The sequence below is a fragment of the Dasypus novemcinctus genome, chromosome 19, assembly GCF_030445035.2.
Source record: "Dasypus novemcinctus isolate mDasNov1 chromosome 19, mDasNov1.1.hap2, whole genome shotgun sequence".
Taxonomy (NCBI): Eukaryota; Metazoa; Chordata; class Mammalia; order Cingulata; family Dasypodidae; genus Dasypus; species Dasypus novemcinctus.
In genome coordinates, this window is record NC_080691.1 from 59,504,619 (window position 1) to 59,524,352 (window position 19,734).

General features: G+C 37.7%; 1 protein-coding gene and 1 pseudogene across 1 annotated transcript; both read left to right on the forward strand.

Moving 5' to 3' along the window:
- Positions 1-8,292: 8,292 nt before the first annotated feature.
- On the forward strand, positions 8,293-10,189 carry LOC101413506 (UDP-N-acetylhexosamine pyrophosphorylase pseudogene; annotated as a pseudogene).
- A 3,666-nt stretch (positions 10,190-13,855) lies between these two features.
- Positions 13,856-14,805, forward strand: LOC101414228 (olfactory receptor 4A15-like). The gene is given in 4 exon segments (XM_023589447.3): positions 13,856-13,898; positions 13,901-14,625; positions 14,627-14,675; positions 14,678-14,805. Coding segments are annotated over 4 exon segments (945 nt in total).
- Positions 14,806-19,734: the final 4,929 nt, after the last annotated feature.

The following is a 19,734-nucleotide window of genomic DNA, read 5'->3' on the forward strand; positions in this document are numbered from 1 at the left end:
TGAAGAGAGCCCTTTAAAAATGTTATTTATTAATTTATATCACCATCCAGAGGTAACAAAATATACACTGACATTGAACAGAGAAACACAAAACAATTAAAATACACCAATCGAAACATAAAGTTTAAAATTTGACTCATAATTCTTATTTTCTTACTTTTTAGATAGAGCTGTTTTTAAGTTCTCAATCATTTCACATCTTAGATTTTACTGTTTTTAAGATCTCTTCTGGAAACCATGTTGCCTGTAACATGCAAGCTTTTTCTTGGAAATATTTTTATTTGTTTTCAGCAATCAGTTAAGATAACTTGAGCAACCTAAATGTAGTTAAGGTCTTATTTAGCAGTTTAAACAGACCGTTAACACATGTTTTTTTGATTACTACTCTGTAAGACTATATTGAGACTTGAAGTTCAGGAGTAAACTGTTGATTTAAAACCAAAAATTCCTTTTAACACCTTGATAAAAAATTTTGTACTTATTTTATTATTTTGGTTAAATAGGCCCTATCAGAATTAGCATGGAAACAAAATAGAACACCAATGTTGACATGTTTTTCTCCTTTTTCCAACGGTTTAATTCTATTAACCACCACTAGCCCACAGCTACATTATTATGTAGACAGCAGGAGGTTTACAGATTTGCTGCCAGAATAATCTCCTTATCTTAGTTAACACTTTAACAAAGAGTTTTGTTACAAGGCTGATTTCACTAACAAGGGCCTTATTTAGCACTTCTGCTTGTTTTAAATCTTTCAATAGTTTTTTTTTTAAGTTTTAGATTTTTTTATTTTTTTAATATATTCAGAAAATATGAGGTCCCCATATACCCCCAATAGCAACAAACTCCTTCATCATCATGAGACATTCGTTTTATTTGGGGAATACATCTCTGAGCATCACTGCACCTCACGGTCAGTGGTCCACATCATAGCCCACACTCTTCCACATTCCATCCACTGGACACACAATGTCCGGTAATTGTCCCTGCAGCACCAACCAGGACAACTCTAAGTCCTGAAAATGCCCCCACATCTCATCTCTTCCTCACATTCCCCAAACCCAGCAGCCACCATGGCCACTTTCTCCACACCAATGCCACACTTTCTTCGATTACTAATCACAATAGTTCATGAATAGAATATCAGTAAGTTTCCACTCTAATCCATATTCTAATCCTCCATCTTGTGGACCATGGATTGGTTGTGTCCACTCCACATCTATATCAAGAGGGGGCTTAGATTCCACATAGACGCTGGGTGCAATTTTCTCCTGCTTTCAGTTGTAGCCACTCTTGGCTCCATGGTGTGGTGGTTGACTTTCTTTAGCTCCATGTTGTCTGAGTGGGGTAAGTCCAATAAACCAGAGTGTAGGAGCTAAAGTCTGTTGAAGTTCAGGGCCTGGCTATCATATGGTCAGTCCAGAGATTCAAGTCATCTGGGTATATTTTAAATCCCATCACCAACTACAGTTCTGGTAAATGTAACAGGAGATGTTTGTGGAAAAAGATCACATCTCAGTCCAGCTCCATGACACAGAAACACAAACTCCAAAAAAGGGCCAACTGACATGACATTGAACTCCATCTGCCATGACTATAGAACCTGTGGGTCTCTGTAGTGCTCAGAAGAACCAATACCTGGGGTTGTATCTACTATATCTGTCTCTGGAACTCTGTTGAGGTGTGCATAAGGGCGACCCCTCTGATAACCTCCCGGCACTTTTTTGGAGACTCATAGCCATATAAACACATTTGTCCTTTCTATTTCCCCTTTGGTTCATTTCAAAAAGCATTTTTAACTTCTGGTAATATATGTTGACTGAGATATTCTGCTGGTCTAAGTTGACCCTTGTATTCAAGGTCATTTTCTAGTTACATCATCAGCTGGTACTTGGAAATAATCCCTCAGCACCAGTGAGGCTCATCCCTGGGAGTTGTGTCCCATGCGGGGGGCGGGGGGGAAGGCAATGCCTTTACAAGCTGAGTTTGGCTTTGAGACTGGCCACATTTGAGCAATATGGAGGTTTTGTGGAGGTAACTCTTAGGAACCCTGCGGCTCTAGGCCTTGTTCTTATTTCAGGTGCACAGGCTCACAAGCATAGTCATTAGTATCAAGGGCTCATTGTTGGACCATCCTACTTTTTTGGTCTTTGTGCCATTGCACTTGGCAGATTGTTGCTGTTCCTTTAGGGACTGTGATAGTGCTCCCCTGGCTAAGAACTTAGCACTCCCTCAGTTGTTGTTTTTAATTGTATCCACTATGAAAATATCCAAATATTTTTATGTACCCTAGATATATGCCTTATAGAACTCCCTGCCAACCATGTGTCTCCTGTCAGAAACATCCCACACCAGTATTCCTCCACTGCCATTGTTGAAACTCTCTGTGATCCAAATCTTCCTGAAAAGTGAAGCTTAATATATTGTCAGGTTCCCTTATTAGTACAATGGAATATAGCATTGAGTTTAAAGGTTAAATATAGAATACATATTAACTTGGAAAAAGTAAGGTAAAAATAAATTGGGGTATCAAAACATTTAAAAATGCAAAAGCTTTGTTTTTGATAAAACTTATTGCATCACTGCAATAAGTGTGGCCCTGTATGCAAATTGGCAAGGCAACTACATCCGTCTTTTCCTCAGTGTCTACGTCCTATCTTTTTTTTTCTTTTTTCTAATTATTAAGCTTATCTTCACAAGAGTTTTGGATCACAATAATTCATATATACAATATACAGTACTCACACATATCCAACATAAAAACCTTTCCCTTCCACAGCAATAATCTTTTTACATATTCATACTATATTTACTGAAACTGATGTACAGATATTGAGACAACAGTTTTCAAACAAGGTAACATTTATGTTTACATTGTGGTTTATATTTTAGACTATACAATTTTCTAAATTTTTAGTTTTCTTATGTTTTAAATTATGATTTACATTTTAGCCTATCAGCCCCTATATATTTTTGGTGTTATTTTGCATGTCTTATATCCATTCTTGCGTACTCTAGTGAAACACTTCAATTGCCCACACAGTTACATTGGTTCCATCTATTCAATACCTCTTTCCCCCTCCCCTTAGAGCCCACAGTGACAGTGAATCTTCATTGCTTGAAGGGTCATGTTCAAAGGTACTTGCAACTCTGTTGAGGGCTTGATATGCTCAACTGCACTAATGACCTGGGAGCCACCATTTCTCTTAAGAGATACAGTTCCCTCTATTTGATGGCATCAGTCCTCCCCAGGATGTGGGTATTTCAATAGTTTAGAAGGTACTTGTTCATGATGAAACTCAACACCCCCTTGTGGATTATTTATATCTGTTGGTATCACATGTATTGTTACCAGGAAAGCAGATAATAATGGCATAGCTTTGTGGTCTGTCTGTCTAGATCCCTGCAATAAACATCACATCAATGGTGTTTTTGGAGTTGTATTAGGAACAACAATCTCGTTAACATAAGGCAAAGCATTGGCAACATCTAAAAACATTTCTAACTTAGGCTTAGTAACAGAAGGTAATTCAGTAGGTGCAGAGGGTTGTACTGGATACATAGAAGATATTTCATTAGGACATTTCATTGAGCTTTTGTTGACGAGAGTGTTAGTATCAGGATGAGGGAAAAAACATGATAGTTCCCAATTCACCCGAAGCTCCTGTTCTTGTTCCAATTTACTTTCTTTTATTTCAAATTTACTTATGGGTTTAGAAAATATAGTAATGTCATCTTTCCCTCCTTCTTCAGACTGTAAAGGGTCTAAAGCTGCCACTATTTGGTGGTATATAGCCCATGCTGATAATGGAATGATTTCCCTTTTTTGAAATGACCTTCATAAAACTTTCATTACATGTCTCCACTGCTTCAAATTTAAAACATTATGTCCCTGAGTCTGAAACCAGCAACAATGATTTTGTATTAAAGCAAACAATTCTAATAACTCAGAATTTTTGACAGGCACCCCAGTAGTTTTCAACGAAGTTTTTAACACTTGCGAATATTCTTCCACATGTCCCATTTGATTACCCATTACCCTGATGACTCACGGAAATGTTGCTTATCAAAAAGACTTGAGTCAACCTTGTTTGGACATCATTCATGACCCTTATACTCATAGGAGTCATTTCCACAGTTCCCAACACTGTTTTGGAAGACATTTCTTCAGACCCCACATTGGGTGCCAGATATTGGGGATTTGGGCCCAAAACATATTGGTAATGAAACAAAGAGAAAGAGAGAATGAAACAAAGAGAAAGAAAGAGAGAGAGAGCTGAGATCAGGGGGTTCTGTTTGTAAGACTCATCAGACAACTTTATTGTTTACAAGTGGCTCTATATATACCCCAGCCTATATGAGAACAAGCAGCAACACGCACTTAACTATTATATTACTCATAGTCTAAGGAACTAAAAAAATCTTATCTCAAGGTACAAAGTCTAAGTGTTCTATTTACTACAATGCATATGTGTTCACCTTTTCTTTCAGCCTTTAACAGCTTCATTCTGTTTGCTCAAGACTCTTAATTGCCACATTCTTTAGTGTGCAAGTGTAGCCATGGAAATGAGATGTCTCTCCTTGCCAGACCACTATGCCTTAGTTTCCAACATTTATCTCCTTCCAATATAGAAAGAAACTGACATAGGATAAATATGTGCATTACCATAAGGAGAAATTGGGAGGGAAACCGGAATCACTGGTCCCCTACAGTACTGAAAATCTGCAGGGCAAACTCGATTAGATTTCAAAGTCTGAGAGTCATTTTTAAGATGATAGTTTCCTCTCATCCTTAGGGCCTCATGCAGGCCCACCCTTTCCAAATGTTTTCCTAACAGGTATACCCTTGTTTCCATGCTCACCAAGCATAAGGTTGTTGACTGTGCTCCAGACATCATCCTCCAAGAACATTGGGATGATGGCCACACTTTTCCCAAACTCTGGAGTGGGTACAGTCTTAGCTCCCTTAGTACAGTGTGTTGGCAAAAACATTCTCCCTTATCTCTAGCAAAAATGTGCAACTCTCTCAGAACAGTGAGTTGGTGACCCAGCGTTCCATAATCTCTGGGGGGCAGGCCCACACCTCTTAGAGCAATGGGTGTTGGCCTCACATTCTCCAACTTATGGGGACCAGGTCCACTCCTCTCCTACCACTGGGGTGTCAATTTAACTCTCTCCAATCCTTGGGGAATGTGATATACCCTCTTTATAACCTAGGATGGCAAAACTTTCCCTGAATAGCAGGTTGAAATATCAACCTTCTTCAAATGCTTAGGTAAACTCTGCGTCTTTATGCACATGGGTGGGGCCCTGATTTTGGTTCAAAGAGATGTCTCAATTCCAGACCTCATCTTCCATAGTTTTCCTCTTAAAGCTGTTTTCCCTTCCATCTCTCCCCTCCAGGTCCCTTTTAGTCCAGGCTGATTTTTTTTTTTAATATAGCGCTCAGAAAAAGCTTGTTGGTTTATCATGCAGGAAGCAGGGTTCCAATCCATCAGATTGCAAAACATTCCACAAGTCTTTCCTGGGTAACTGCATTTTCAATCCTGGATTACAAGTTCAAAATTTAGTTATTTCCTCAAATGGGACACTATCATCTGGGCGCTTGATTTCCGGAGGCTGGCGATTTCTGGAATCATTTTCTTCTTTCTTTGTTCCCAGTAATTAAGTTATCATATCTCTTTTCTCTAACATTTTGCTATAATCTGCAAGGGGAAGTCAGGTTGCATGTTCCACATTTAATTTTGAAATATCTTTTCCTAAATGTCCAAGTTCATAATTTTCAAATTCCACCTTTCTTGTAATATCAGGAGTCAATCTTGCTAAGTTCTCTACAACTTTGAAACATGGATCAACCTTCCTCCAGTTTTCAGTAATTGCTCCATTTCCTTTTATGGCCTTACTGGAAATAACTTTAGGCTTCATATTCCTACCAACATTCTCTTCAAAGAAATCTAGGCCTTTTCTATTGAGCATCTCACAGTTCCTCCAATAAATACACCTTACCCATTTATGAAACCATACCAGAATTTTTGGTAATTGCAAAAACATCACCAAACTTCTGGTACCAAATTCTCTATTCATCAGCCAAAGAGGTGATGATGAAAAGTACCAGAAATCTGTTGGCTTTCATAAGGGGTATTTATTTGGGGTAGAATCTTATAGTTACAAGACCCTAAATAGTTTAATTCAAGGTACCATAAAAGGTACTTTCTCACCAAGATGGTTGCTGATCTCCGTGAGGATTTGGCCTTCCTTCTTCCTCTTAACACTCCGGGATCCAGGCTTCTTCCAATCTCAGCTGTAGGCTGGCATAGGGCTCATTTCATTCCAGGCTCATCTGCTCTGTTCTCTTCCCAAGGTCACATGTAACTATCAGGCAAATGGCTCAGCTCTTTCCAGGGCCCCAGGGTCAAAGCTTTCTCTTCTGCCTTGTCTAAAGAGCTTCCTATTATTCCTCTCTGTCTTCTTCTGTGTGTCTTCTTGAATGATTATACATTTATATAGGCCAAGTGGATGAGTATTAACTTAAGTTACACCTTATCGATGTAGTCAAATCAAAGCTCTAATCCTAACATAATTTAATCAAAGACATCTCAGCTGAAACTAATACAATTAAAGGATTTCATGTTCAGAGGAAAAAAACATTTTATGAACACAATCTCTCCTTTTGTAATCCTTAAATAATCTCAAACTGCCACAAATGCATATCCAGTGTTTGTCCTACTTATATTTGCCCAGGATGGGCCATCTTCATTACAGATTTTGATGAGATGTTGTACATAACATTATTATTGCTTCATAACAGAAACCATGGGAGGACAGCCAGAGAGTAAAGGATGATGAGACAGAAATCATAATCTTTTATAACTTAATCACAGAATTGACATTCTAATATTTTATTGATATTCAATTAATTAGTAACAAGTAAATAGTTCCAACCCACTCTCAAGGACAGGGGATCACACACAGGCATAAATGCCAGCAGTTGGGCATCACTCAAAGTTAACTTTAAACTTGCCTACCATGATATCTTATTGCTATTGATATGTGATTTAATTCTATAGTAGTAAGAGGACATACTCTATTATCTGAAATTAATTAGGTCTTAACTCATAGCCTACCTTATGGTCTATTATGACTGATCAATGTTCAAATGTAAAGAATGTATATTCTGTGTTTGGTGATTGTAACATTCTGTAAATGCTGACTAGGTCATCTTGGATGAGAGTTTTATTCAAATATATTTCATAATTATTTACTTCATCTATTTGTTCTACCAGTTCCAGAGAGGGCCCCAAAAATCACCAATCATTATTGTGAATTTGAGTATTTTTGCTTATTGTAGTCTCAGTTTTGTTACATGTTTATTGAATCTCAGTTTTTGAATGCCTACACATTTAAAATTATTATATCTTCTTAGAAAACAGAAGGTTTATCATTACATGATAACCCTTTTCAAGTTAAAGCCTACTTACTTATTATTAATACATCCATTTCAACTTTATTTTTCTTAGTGCTTACATGATATATATTTTTCATTCTATTACTTCAACCTTCCTAATTTTATAAATACATTTTCTCTTGTTAAAATTAGGTAAAGTCCTATGCTTTAAATAAATTTACAATATCTGCCTTTTAAGTAGAATGCTTAATCCCTTTATATTGCATGTTACTAATTGATATCACTGAGCTTTGTTATATCATTTTGTTATATGTTTTTTTTTATTTTTCCCCATCGGTGTTTCATATTTTTATATCTACTTTCCTAACATTTTTTCATTCAGTGCAGTTTTTTAAAAAAATATCTCATTATATCACTTTTATTAGTATTTATTTTATACTCTTTTGTGATATTATTTAATGACCCACTTTCATGCTGGGGGCTGGCAAGTCCAAATTGTATAAGGCAGACCAAAAACTGGAAACTCCAATTAAAGTGATTTTGAAGACCTACATGTACAAACTCCACAGGGCAGGCAAAAACCTGGAAACCATCAAATATGATGTTGAAGTTGAGACTGAAATTCCCACAGAAGCTGGCTGACTGAAGTTGTGGCAGAAATTCTTTTTTTTCTAACTCTAAAATCTTCCATTCCGATTTTAAGACCTCCAGTTGAAGGGGCAGGGTGGCCGGCCCGAGCCCCTCTTGGCCGCAGTTCCCAGCCCGCCCCACTGCTCCAGTTCCCCGGATGAGGGTATATATTCCGAGCGGGCACGGGACGCGGATGAGTGGCCGCGCTGAGGAAAAGAAATTATACCCGTTTCCACAAAGCTTGGCTGCAGAGCATTATGAACGCTAATGACCTCAAACACAGGTTGTCCAAGGCTGGGCAAGAACACCTGCTACAGTTCTGGAATGAGCTGGAAGAAGTCCACCGGGGTAGAACTTTATGAAGAGCTCCAGGCCATGGACTTTGAGGAACTGAACTTATTTTTCAAAAGGCCATTGAAGGATTTAACCAGTCCTCTTACCAAGAGAAAATGGATGCATGAATGAAACCTGTAGCTCGAGAGGTATTGGGCAGTGCTACTAGGGATCAGGATCAACTCCAGGCCTGGGAAAGTGAAGGACTTTTCCAGATTTCTCAAAACAAAGTAGCAGTTCTTCTTCTAGCTGGTGGTCAGGGGACAAGACTCGACGTTGCCTATCCTAAAGGGAATGTATGATGTTAGTTTGCCATCACACAAAACACTTTTTCAGATTCTAGCAGAGCGTATCGTGAAGCTACAACAGTTAGCAGAAAAATATCATGGCAAAAAGTGTACCATACCATGGTATATAATGACCAGTGGCAGAACAATGGAATATACAAAGGAATTCTTCATAAAGCACAAGTACTTTGGGTTAAAAAAAGAGAATATAATCTTTTTTCAGCAAGGAATGCTGCCTGTTATGAAGTTTGATGGGAAAATTATTTTAGAAGAGAAGAGCAAAGTTTCTATGGCTCCAGATGGGAATGGTGGTCTTTATCGGGCTCTTGCAGCCCAGAATATTGTGGAAGATACAGAGCAAAGAGGCATTTGGAATATTCATGTCTATTGTGGTGATAGCATATTAGTTAAAGTGGTAGATCCACTGTTCATTGGATTTTGCATTCAGAAAGGAGCAGACTGTGGAGCAAAGTTAGTAGAGAAAACAAACCCTATGGAACCAGTTGGAGTGGTTTGCCGAGTGGATGGAGTGTACCAGGTGGTAGAATATAGCGAGATTTCCCTGGCAACAGCACACACAAAAAAAGCTTAGATGGATGGCTGCTGTTCAATGCCAGGAACATCACCAACCATTTCTTCACTATACCGTTTCTGAGAGATGTAGTCAATGTTTATGAACCTCAGTTGCAGCACCGTGTGGCTCAAAAGAAGATTCCATATGTGGATTCCCAGGGGCAGTTAATTAAGTCAGACAAACCAAATGGAATAAAGATGGAAAAATTTGTCTTTGACATCTTCCAGTTTGCAAAGAAGTTTGCGGTTTATGAAGTATTACGGGAAGATGAGGTTTCCCCACTAAAGTATGCTGACAGTCAGAATGGGAAGGACAACCATACTACTGCCAGGCATGCTTTGATGTCCCTTCTTCACTGCTGGGTCCTCAATGCAGGGGGCCACTTTATAGATGAAAATGGCTCTCGTTTTCCAGCAATTCCCCGTTTGAAGGATGCCAATGTTGCACCAATCCAGTGTGAAATCTCTCCTCTTATTTCCTATGCTGGTGAAGGAATAGAAAGTTATGTGGCAGATAAAGAATTCCATGCACCTTTAATCATTGATGAGAGTGGAGTCCATGAGCTGGTGAAGAATGGTATATGAACCAGATGCCATAGTCTACCACAAGAAGAATAGCTTTTATTTTTGATAGACCAACTGTGAACCTAAAGGACCTCTCCTGGAAGACTGAAATTCAAATATCCACAGGGTTTCTTTTTGCTTGTTGAACCCTTATAGCTACTAAAAACTCCCCAAGATCCTAATAACTGAAATTCAAAAGGCATTTTTTTATGATTCTCAACTCGTTGAAGGTCTTATTTATATTTCTCCAATGGTATATATTTTTTTCCCAAACCAAGGAAAACATTGGCCATCCAGGACATTTCCTACAGCTTTAGTATAATCAGGATGTTCAACATCATTTACTTGGAGCTGGTAATATTTGTTTTTGAAATTGTACATAGTAATAATCTGTCATTGTACATGTTGAACGGTTTCTATGGTACTACAAGATTGTTTTATTTTATCGGACATTAAAATTTTTTTGTGTGTGGATTTGTTTTTCCAAATTCTACTCAATTTATTCATTTTTTAAAAAAATATTACATTAAAAAAATATGAGGTCCCCATTCACCCCCACTGCCCCACCCCACCACTCCCCACACAATAACACTATCCCCCATCATCATGACACATTCATTGCATCCGGTGAGTACATCTCTGGGCATTGCTGCACCCCATGGCCTGTGGTCCACACCATAGCCCACACTCTCCCACGTTCCATCCAGTGGGCCATGGGAGGACATACAATGTCTGGCATTTGTCCCTGGAGCACAACCCAGGACAACTCCAAGTCCCAAAAATGCCTCCACATCTCATCTTTTCCTCCCATTCCCTGCACCCAGCAGCCACCATGGCTACTTTTTCCACACCAATGCCACATTTTCTCGATTATTAACCACAGTAGTTCATGAATAGAATATCATTTAGTCCACTCTAATCCTTACTGTATTCCTCTTTCCTGTGGACCTTGGCTTGGTTGTGTCCATTCCACATCTATGTAAAAAGGGGGCTTAGATTCCACATAGATACTGGAAGCAATCCTCCTGCTTTTAGTTGTAGGCACTCTAGGCTCCATGGTATGGTAGTTGACATTCTTCAACTCCATGTTAGCTGATTGGGGTAAGTCCAATAAATCAGAGGGTAGGAGCTGAAGTCTGTTGAGGCTCAGGGCCTGGCTATCATATTGTCAGTCCAGAGAGTCAAATCCCCTAGATATATCTTAAACCCCAGCACCAACTACAATTCCAGTAAAGTAGCATGTAAGGCTTGTGAAAAGATATCCCATCTGAGTCCAGCTCCATCATTCAGAAACACCAGCTCCAAAGAAGGGCCAACTGACATGGCAGTGAACCCCATCTGCCATGACCATAGAACCTGTGGGTCTCTTTAGCCCCCAAAAGGACCAATACCTGGGGTTGTATCTACTTTATCTGTCTCTGAGACTTTGCTCAGATGTGCATAAGGGCAATCCTTCTGACAACCTTTGTTTTAGACTTTGTTTTAGAGACTCATAGCCATATAAACTCATTTGTCCTTTCCATTTGCCCCTTACTTTAGGTCAAGCAGCATTTTTAACTCTTGTTATTATATGTAGACAGGGATATTCTGCTGGTCTGCATTGAAACTTTAATTCAAGGTCTTTTTCTAGTTACGTCATCAGCTGGTATTTGGTAGTGATCCCTCAGTGCCAGGGAGTCTCATACCCAGGTGTCATGTTCCACGATGAGGGGCAGACATTGCATTTACATGGTGAGTTTGGCTTCGAGACTGTCCACATTTGAGTAACATGGAGGCTGTCAGGAGGGAACTCTTAGGCACAGTGCTGCTCTAGGCCTTGTTCTTTTTTCAGGTGTATAGGCTCACAAGCATAGTCATTAGTATCAGGGGCTCACTGTTGAACCCTCATTCTTTCTTGGTCCTTACTGTTGCACCTGGGGGACTGCTGCTGCTCCCATAGGGACCACGACAGAGCCCCCCAGCCAGGAACCCAGCACCCACCCAGCTGTTGTTTTTAATTGTTTCCACTATGAGTATATCCAAACATTTCCATGCACCCTGGACACATGCTCTGTATAATTCCCTGTCAACCATATCCTGCCTGTCAATTACATCCCATACCAGTATTCCTGACCTATTTGGCAGAAACCCACAATTCACCCTCTCACTAGGGTCTCTTCTATGGCTATATCACCAATTCGACTTCAGGACACCTTCTGCCCTGTAAGGCCCTGGAACAGTCACCTGGGGGTGCCTCTACACTGCAGCCAATTTAATGGCACTGCAGATCAGTAGCCAGGCCCAGGGGACGGGGCTCCAGCTGGAAGCACTGATATCAGTGTCCGAAACCGAAATTCCCATGCTTCGCAAAATATTCCCCTATTCGGCTTCCAGATGTCTCCCACCCTGCCAGTCCCTGAAACAGCCTCCTGGTGGTGTCTCTTTATTGCGAGCGATTTAAGGCTGCTGCAGATCGGCAGCTGGACTTGGGGGTGGGCTCTAGCCGGAAGCACTATTATTGTTGTCTGCAATCAAAAATTCCCCGCCTTGCAATAAAACTCCTGTCTGTCTCCCCAAATCGGTCTGCGAAGGCCTCCTGCCCTGTTAGCCCCCCAGTAACCCACTCAGGGCTTATGAATTCCCCAGTACCACAGAGCCTCCAGAAATCGCTGCTGTGGTGTTGGTGCCATGGTTCCGCCCACCCCAGGAGGGAGTGTCCCACGCGCAGCCCCCACCTCCATGTAATAGAGCCTCAATTTTATCTTATACATGAATTTTCTCTGTTACCTTCCCACCAAATCGATGTCCAGTCACCTCCGGTCCTGCAAAATCCTGAAACAGCCTAATACTGAAGAATTTCCAATGCTGCCCAGCTGCTTCTTTGCAGGAGAGATTATCAGGTGCACTCATTCAATCACCATCTTGCCCTAAGTCTCAAATTTTTTAAAATAATAATTGAACAATGAAATAAACTATTCTTGTTGTAAAATAAAAAATAAAAATAAAAAGACCTTCAGTTGATTGGAAGAAGATAATCTTCACATTGTTGAGGGCAATCTCCTTTGTGGGTGGTAGATACCATAAGTAATAGATAACAATCAATGGATTGCATATGTAAACCAAAATGAAAAATGCCCTCACAGTAACTAATAGGTCTGTCCTTGTTGACAAAGGAACTGGAAAGAATAAGCTAGTCAAAATGACACATTAAATTAAACACTACATTATACATCCTTAGCATAACAATGTTTAAAAATTAATACTAAAACATTATATATATAAATTAAAATATATTGAAACTATAATTACTATTATTCCTAATTACCCTTTATAAAATGTTTACATGTATTTTACTGCTACATATGCTATAATCCCTGAATATGTTATTAATCTTGGTTAAAACAGTAATTCTTTATATAATTATTTAGGAAAGAAAATAGTTTCTATTTACCACATATATATCAATTACATTTTCTTCATTTTTCATGTAAATATTAATTTCAGCATTGTATTGTTTTCATTCAACCTGAACATTTTCCTTTTGCATTTCTTGTAGCTTGCTGGCTTTGACTTCTTTTTTTTTTTAAGATTTATTTATTTTTTATTTCTTTCCCCTTCCCCTCCCCACAGTTGTCTGCTATATACTATATACAGTCTTACTTAACTATATATAAAAAAGCCACATGAGATGAAATTATTTGGATGGCATTTCCCAGAATGCCAAAAAGTCATCAAGAAAAAAGAAATGAGATATAATGTCAAATCTTCGGCCTGTGAGAGACAATCTGAAGGAAGCAGATTTCTTCTTCAGTGGATTGTCTCATAGATATCCCTATCCCCATATACTATCCACTTTAAAATGCTGAAGTGTCATCATTGAAGGTGAAGCAAGAAATATTGGAAAAGAGTGGGTAATTCTGAAAGGAGATTTCAAGCACTTGTTTTCCAAAAAACTACTGTGTGTGAAGCCCTGTAGAGGAAACATTGTTGAGTAAAGCATCACATTTTTACATAGAACTTGAAATGTTCACAAATTCATTAGTGGCCCTTTTGCTTTCAGGCTCTGACCTCTTTAGAAGAACACATGGAGAACAGGAACAATGTGACTGAGTTCATCCTGCTGGGTCTCACCAGAATTCTGAGGGGCAAAAACTTCTCTTTGTCATGTTCTTACTCTTCTACATTGTGACAATAATGGGCAACTTGCTCATTATAGTGACAGTCATGACCAGGCAGTCTCTGGGTTCTCCCATGTACTATTTTCTGGCCTATTTGTCATTGTTGGATGCTGTCTATTCTACTGCCATTGCTCCCAGAATGATTGTAGACTTGCTTCAAGAGAAGACCATTTCTTTCCACACTTGTATGACTCAAGTCTTTATAGATCATTTATTTGCTGGTGCTGAAGTCATTCTTCTGGTGGTGATGGCCTATGATTGCTATGTGGCTATCTGTAAATCTCTTCATTATTTGGTCATAATGAATCTGAAAGTGTATGCTCTTTTGCTATTGGTGGACTGGATTGGAGGCCTTCTGCACTCATTGGTTCAATTTCTCTTTATCTATCAGCTCCCTTTCTGTGGTCCCAATGTCATTGATAACTTTGTGTGTGATATGTATCCCTTCTTTAAACTTGTTTGTACCAATACCTACCTCCTGGGACATTCTATGACAGCCAATGGAGGTACAATTTGCACTGTTATCTTCTTCATTCTCCTGGTCTCCTATGGAGTCATCTTACACTCCTTGAAGACACATGGTTTGGAGGGAAAAGACAAAGCCTTCTACACCTGTGCATCCCATATTGTTGTGGTTATTTTATTCTTTGTTCCCTGTATCTTTCTCTATGCAAGGATCCAATTCCACCTTTCCCATTGATAAATCCATGACCGTGGTTTTAACTTTCATACCCCAATTTTGAACCCCTTAATATATACCCTGAGAAAGGCAGAAATGAAAAGTGCTATGAGTAAACTTTGGAGCAGAAAAGTCACCCTAGTTGAAAGAGGGATGCATCCCTCACACAGAACATGATATTTATTCTGTCTCAGAAGTAAGGGATAACTTCACTATCAGTGAACACGATTGTGTATTTGTATTATTCTGTTTGGATTATTTAGCTTATTTTGAGAAAGTTAGGGATTATTCTTTATCAAACTGGACTATGTTATAGCCCTTTGGGATCAAGAAAATTATACAGGCTTAATCCTATATTTATATCTCTATATTTATATTATTATACTATATTAAGCTATCTGGTGGACAAAAATTTATTTGATTTCAAGTACATAAAATTTTGGCATAAAATTCTGATTGCTAAAATTTATTCTAATAGTAACAATTATTGTCTTGGCCAAATTAAAGATTAAGAGCATGTGCTACTGGTTGAAGATATATCCATGAGAAATGAACTCAGCCTTATAACATGCTACATGTTAACTTTAAAAATTCTATGATGGAGTGAAAATAAGCAGATATCATATGTTAATTTTGTGAATGTATTATAACTGTCGTTTGGATAACAAGATATTCAACCACATTATGCACCTGTAGATCAATTGTCTGCCTCCAATAATTGAAATAAATGTTTAAGTCAGTCATGTCATATAAGAGCACTAGAATATGCCTGCATTACTTTAAACTCTGGGGACATAGTTTAAAAACACAAAACATGGAACAGATTGTCTTCTTCTGTTTTATACAAAAATGACATTCTGATTCCTTGTAAATTAAATATGTACTCATTGAATTATGTGATAAATCAAAAGCGTCTTCCCATTTATAATTGCAATGTACCATATTTGCAGATATAATTTGTATTACAAGGATCAGTTTTTAAGGCTCTGACCTTAACTGTTTCCTGTTGAGAAGTCTACCCATAATATATTTAGTAAAGCATAAATTAGTATTTTACCCCTCATCCTTTTTCTCTATTTATCTTGTAAATCCACTTAAATGTACTTAAAAGCCAGTCATGCAATTTATTTAACAGTGAAGGAAATAAAAATCACTCCAGATGTTTTAATTAGAAAATAATCCAATATAGGGAATAAGGAGCTAATGTAGTGATTAGAGAGGTTAGAGGAGTTGGCATGTAGAAAGAGAAGTGGGCACTTTTGAGATCCAGCATTCATTATCTACATTGTGATCCAGAGACAAGGAAGCAGGGTTCAGGAAGGAAGGTCACAGCAACTGCTTATCAAAGTCCTTCCCTGCCCCAAGTGTGAAAGTGATAATTTTCTCTAGAATTTTTAAATTTTGCTTTTTACAATTATGGCTTTAATCCATACAGCATTTTAACTTGTAGATATGGTGTGAGGTGGAGATGGACTTTCCTTTTCTATCATAAGAATAACTAAACTGTCCCAGCACTATTTATTGAATAGTTATTCAATTTTCCACTACCCTACAATGCCACCAGCATTCCATATGTTAATTTATTGTATGTATGCTTTTTTCTCTTTCTTGAATTTCAAATTTGTTCAATTAGTTTGTCTGCCCATGAGTTAATACCACACTTTGTATATTACTATGGTGTTTCACATACAATTGTTCTATTAAAAAATCACTCCAAAACTAAGTGGCTTAAAACACACACACATACACACACACACAATTATTTATTATCTTAGATGGGTCACGTGGTTTGGGAATTCCTGAGCAGATCAGCTTGGTGCTTCTGGCTCGGGGTCTTTCATGGGATTTCAGTCAGAAATTGACTGGAGTGAGGTCATCTAGAAGGTTTCTTTACTATCATACCTGGTTCCTGGCCTTGGAAGTCTTGCACGGTGGGGACTGGAATAGATAGTGCTCTTTGGGCATCTCCCTTCTGTCTCTACATATACTCTCTGCATGACCTGTCAGGCATGGTGGCTTCAGGGTGTCTTTTTTACATGGTTACTCAGAGCTCTAAAATCCCTGTGTGCCAAGACAGGAAGCCAGACAGAAGCTGTATTAACATAGCCATGGAACTCATACAGATTCACTTCTGCCATACTCTTCGTCAAGACACTACCAATGTTCCTCCCAGTTTCAAAGAGAAAAGGCATAAACTCCACCTGTTGATTGGGAAGTGGCAAAGTTCTTGAAGAACAAATAAAACAAGTTATATTCTCATTGATATACAATCTGCCCCATATGCCCTCTGGCCACAACACACATATGTCCCACCAACAAAATATACATTTTACCCTTCTCCAAAGACCCCCCTTCAGCCACATTAAGTGGAGCATGACAATCAGGCTTATGGTATGCAGGATCTCATCATCTAAATGAAGGCTAGGAATAGATGAGATTCTTGAATGTGGTTCCTTGGATGCAGCTTTTTGGTCGCATTCCTTTCAATTGTAATACATGTGAACTAAAGGAACAAGTATCTGTCCTACCCAAAAGACAAGATACAATGGCATGGTAAAACATTTATAGGCATGTTAAAAATAGGGAAAAACAGAAAGCACAGAGTCACACAGAAGTGAATGTTCTATAGAAATTCTGAAAGCCAGCCAGACATGTATTGTTTCAAGTGCCTTTTTTTATTGCCAAATCATAGTTTTGGGAGTGATAATCCATGATTTTCAATTTTTCCTTTTAAACTCTTAATCTGCATTTAGTTATCTATTCTTTTCCATAATATAAAACTGTTTGTAGGTAAGTATTTTTCTCAGACTACTTTTTATCTATAGAATTATAAAGGTCCAAAGTTGATTTTAAATTGACTCTATTCCTTTTTGGGTAAACTAATAAAATTTCTGTAATTTTTTGTAAGTTTCCCATGATTAGTATTGGAATTTGCTACATTAGATAAAAGCCACATGCACAGAAAGAGACTGTGAGTGAGAAACAGTTTTATTTTCAAATTCATCAAGTCCAATCAAGTTCATTAATGTTAGTAGCTCTTTCTTTAGCATGACTCTTTCTCTTCAAATTTTACTAGAGGCAAATGGAATAAGCTGAGAAACAACTTCAACATTTTAACTAGAAATCTCCTTAGACCATCCAGTTCATCAGGCATATATTGTATTTCCATGTGCTAAAGACAATAGTGTTTCTAAAATTTCCACTCTTTTCTAATAACATTTTCTTCACTTTCATTTATACTTTCTCTGACTTATTAAGTTGCAAATTGTAGACCTATAAGCATAGCTTGTTTTCTTTTTCTTTTAAACAAATAATTTGTATTGATATGTATTAATGCATTCATTATCCATGTGGAATCTAAGCCCTCTCTTGATGTAGAGGTGGACTGGACATAACCATCCCAGTGTCCACAGGATGGAGAAATAGAGTATGGATTAGAGTGGACTTACTGGTGTTCTGCTGGGTAATTATTGTGATTAGTAAGAGAGGAAATTGTAGTAATGATGTGGAGGAGGTGGCCATGGTGGCTGCTGATGATAGGGAGACAGAAGAAGAGATATGGTGTTGGGCATTTTCTGGATTTGGAGTTGTCCTGGGTGGTGCTGCAGGGGTGGATGCTGGACAATGTATGTCCTGCTGTGGTCCACTGGGTGGACTGGGGGAGAGTGTGGACTACAATGTGAACCACTATCCATGTGTTTTCTGCAGTGCTCCAGAATGTATTCGCCAGCTGCAGTGGATGTGCTGCAATGACAGAAGAGGTTGTTGATGTGGGAGGGGTGGGGAGGGTGGCGTGGGGGTAAATGGGAACCTCATCTTTTTTAATGTAACATTCAAAAGAAAATAAAGAAGAAAAAAGACTATAATCCATCCAAAGAGTACAATCTATGCTATTTGTTGTAATCACATATTTGTGCATTCATCACCCCCATCATTTCCAGAGCACTTTCATTATTACAATAATTATAGTAAACCAAAAAAGGAAAATGAACAAACAAAACACATCACTTCTCCATCACTCTATGACTTGCCTACCATGCATAGCTGCTATTCTTTTATCTTCTTTCTAGTATATTTGTATATATATTTTGTAAAAGCTATCATATATGCAATATCATCCATATTCATGTTTTTATTGAAGTATTTATTCATGCATGAACCTACATAAAAAAATAAGTGTAGGGTAAAGGTTGTGAACTTACAAAATAAAATTGATGACATCATACAGGGATCCCTTACATCACTTCCCCATCAACACCTCACATGGTTGTGATGCATTTATTACAAACTATGCAAGAGCATCATCAAAATATTGCTACTAACTATAGTTCATATCTTACATTTGGTGAATTTTCCCCCAACCCACCTAATACTTTTTAACAAATCAATTTTATTGATATGTATTAATAAAGCATAATCCAAAGTGTACAATCAATGATATTTGGTATAATCACATAGTTGTGTTCATCACTTCAATTATTATTAAGGCATTTTTATTATTTCAATCATATTAATAAACAACAAACAAATAAACAAATTCTTTCCCTCTCATCTCAATCTCTCCCTTTGCTCTCCTGTAAATAGCTGCTATTTCAGGCTAATGTATATTTATTTATATATTAAGCAGCTTTTTTTGAGATATATCCACATACCATTTCATCTATCCACAGTGTATAACAAATGGCTTTTTTTAAGCTGTTAAAAAGATCTTTATTGTAAAATTGTAAAATAAATAGAAAAATAGATTGAAAGAAATTGCAAATTTTAAAAGATAATGCAAGGCCAGCTTAGATTTGATATAATCAATAAGAAATAGTATAGCAATAAACATTTATAAATGTAATTAATAATTCTAATATAATAGAAACTAATTATAACAATTCTAATGTTTAATTTACAACTCTAACTATTGAACATATTAATCACTAAGAATGAAATAAATTATTTATTTAGTTATTTTATGTCCATTTAGGCCATAATTCTTTCTGGATAATCAAATTTCTATTTGGAAATTTTTTGCATCTTATTGAAATGAATTATAGCAGATAGCAATATGCCAGCTCATAAATTTTTGAGGTAGAAAAACTCAAAAATCTTTTTCAATTC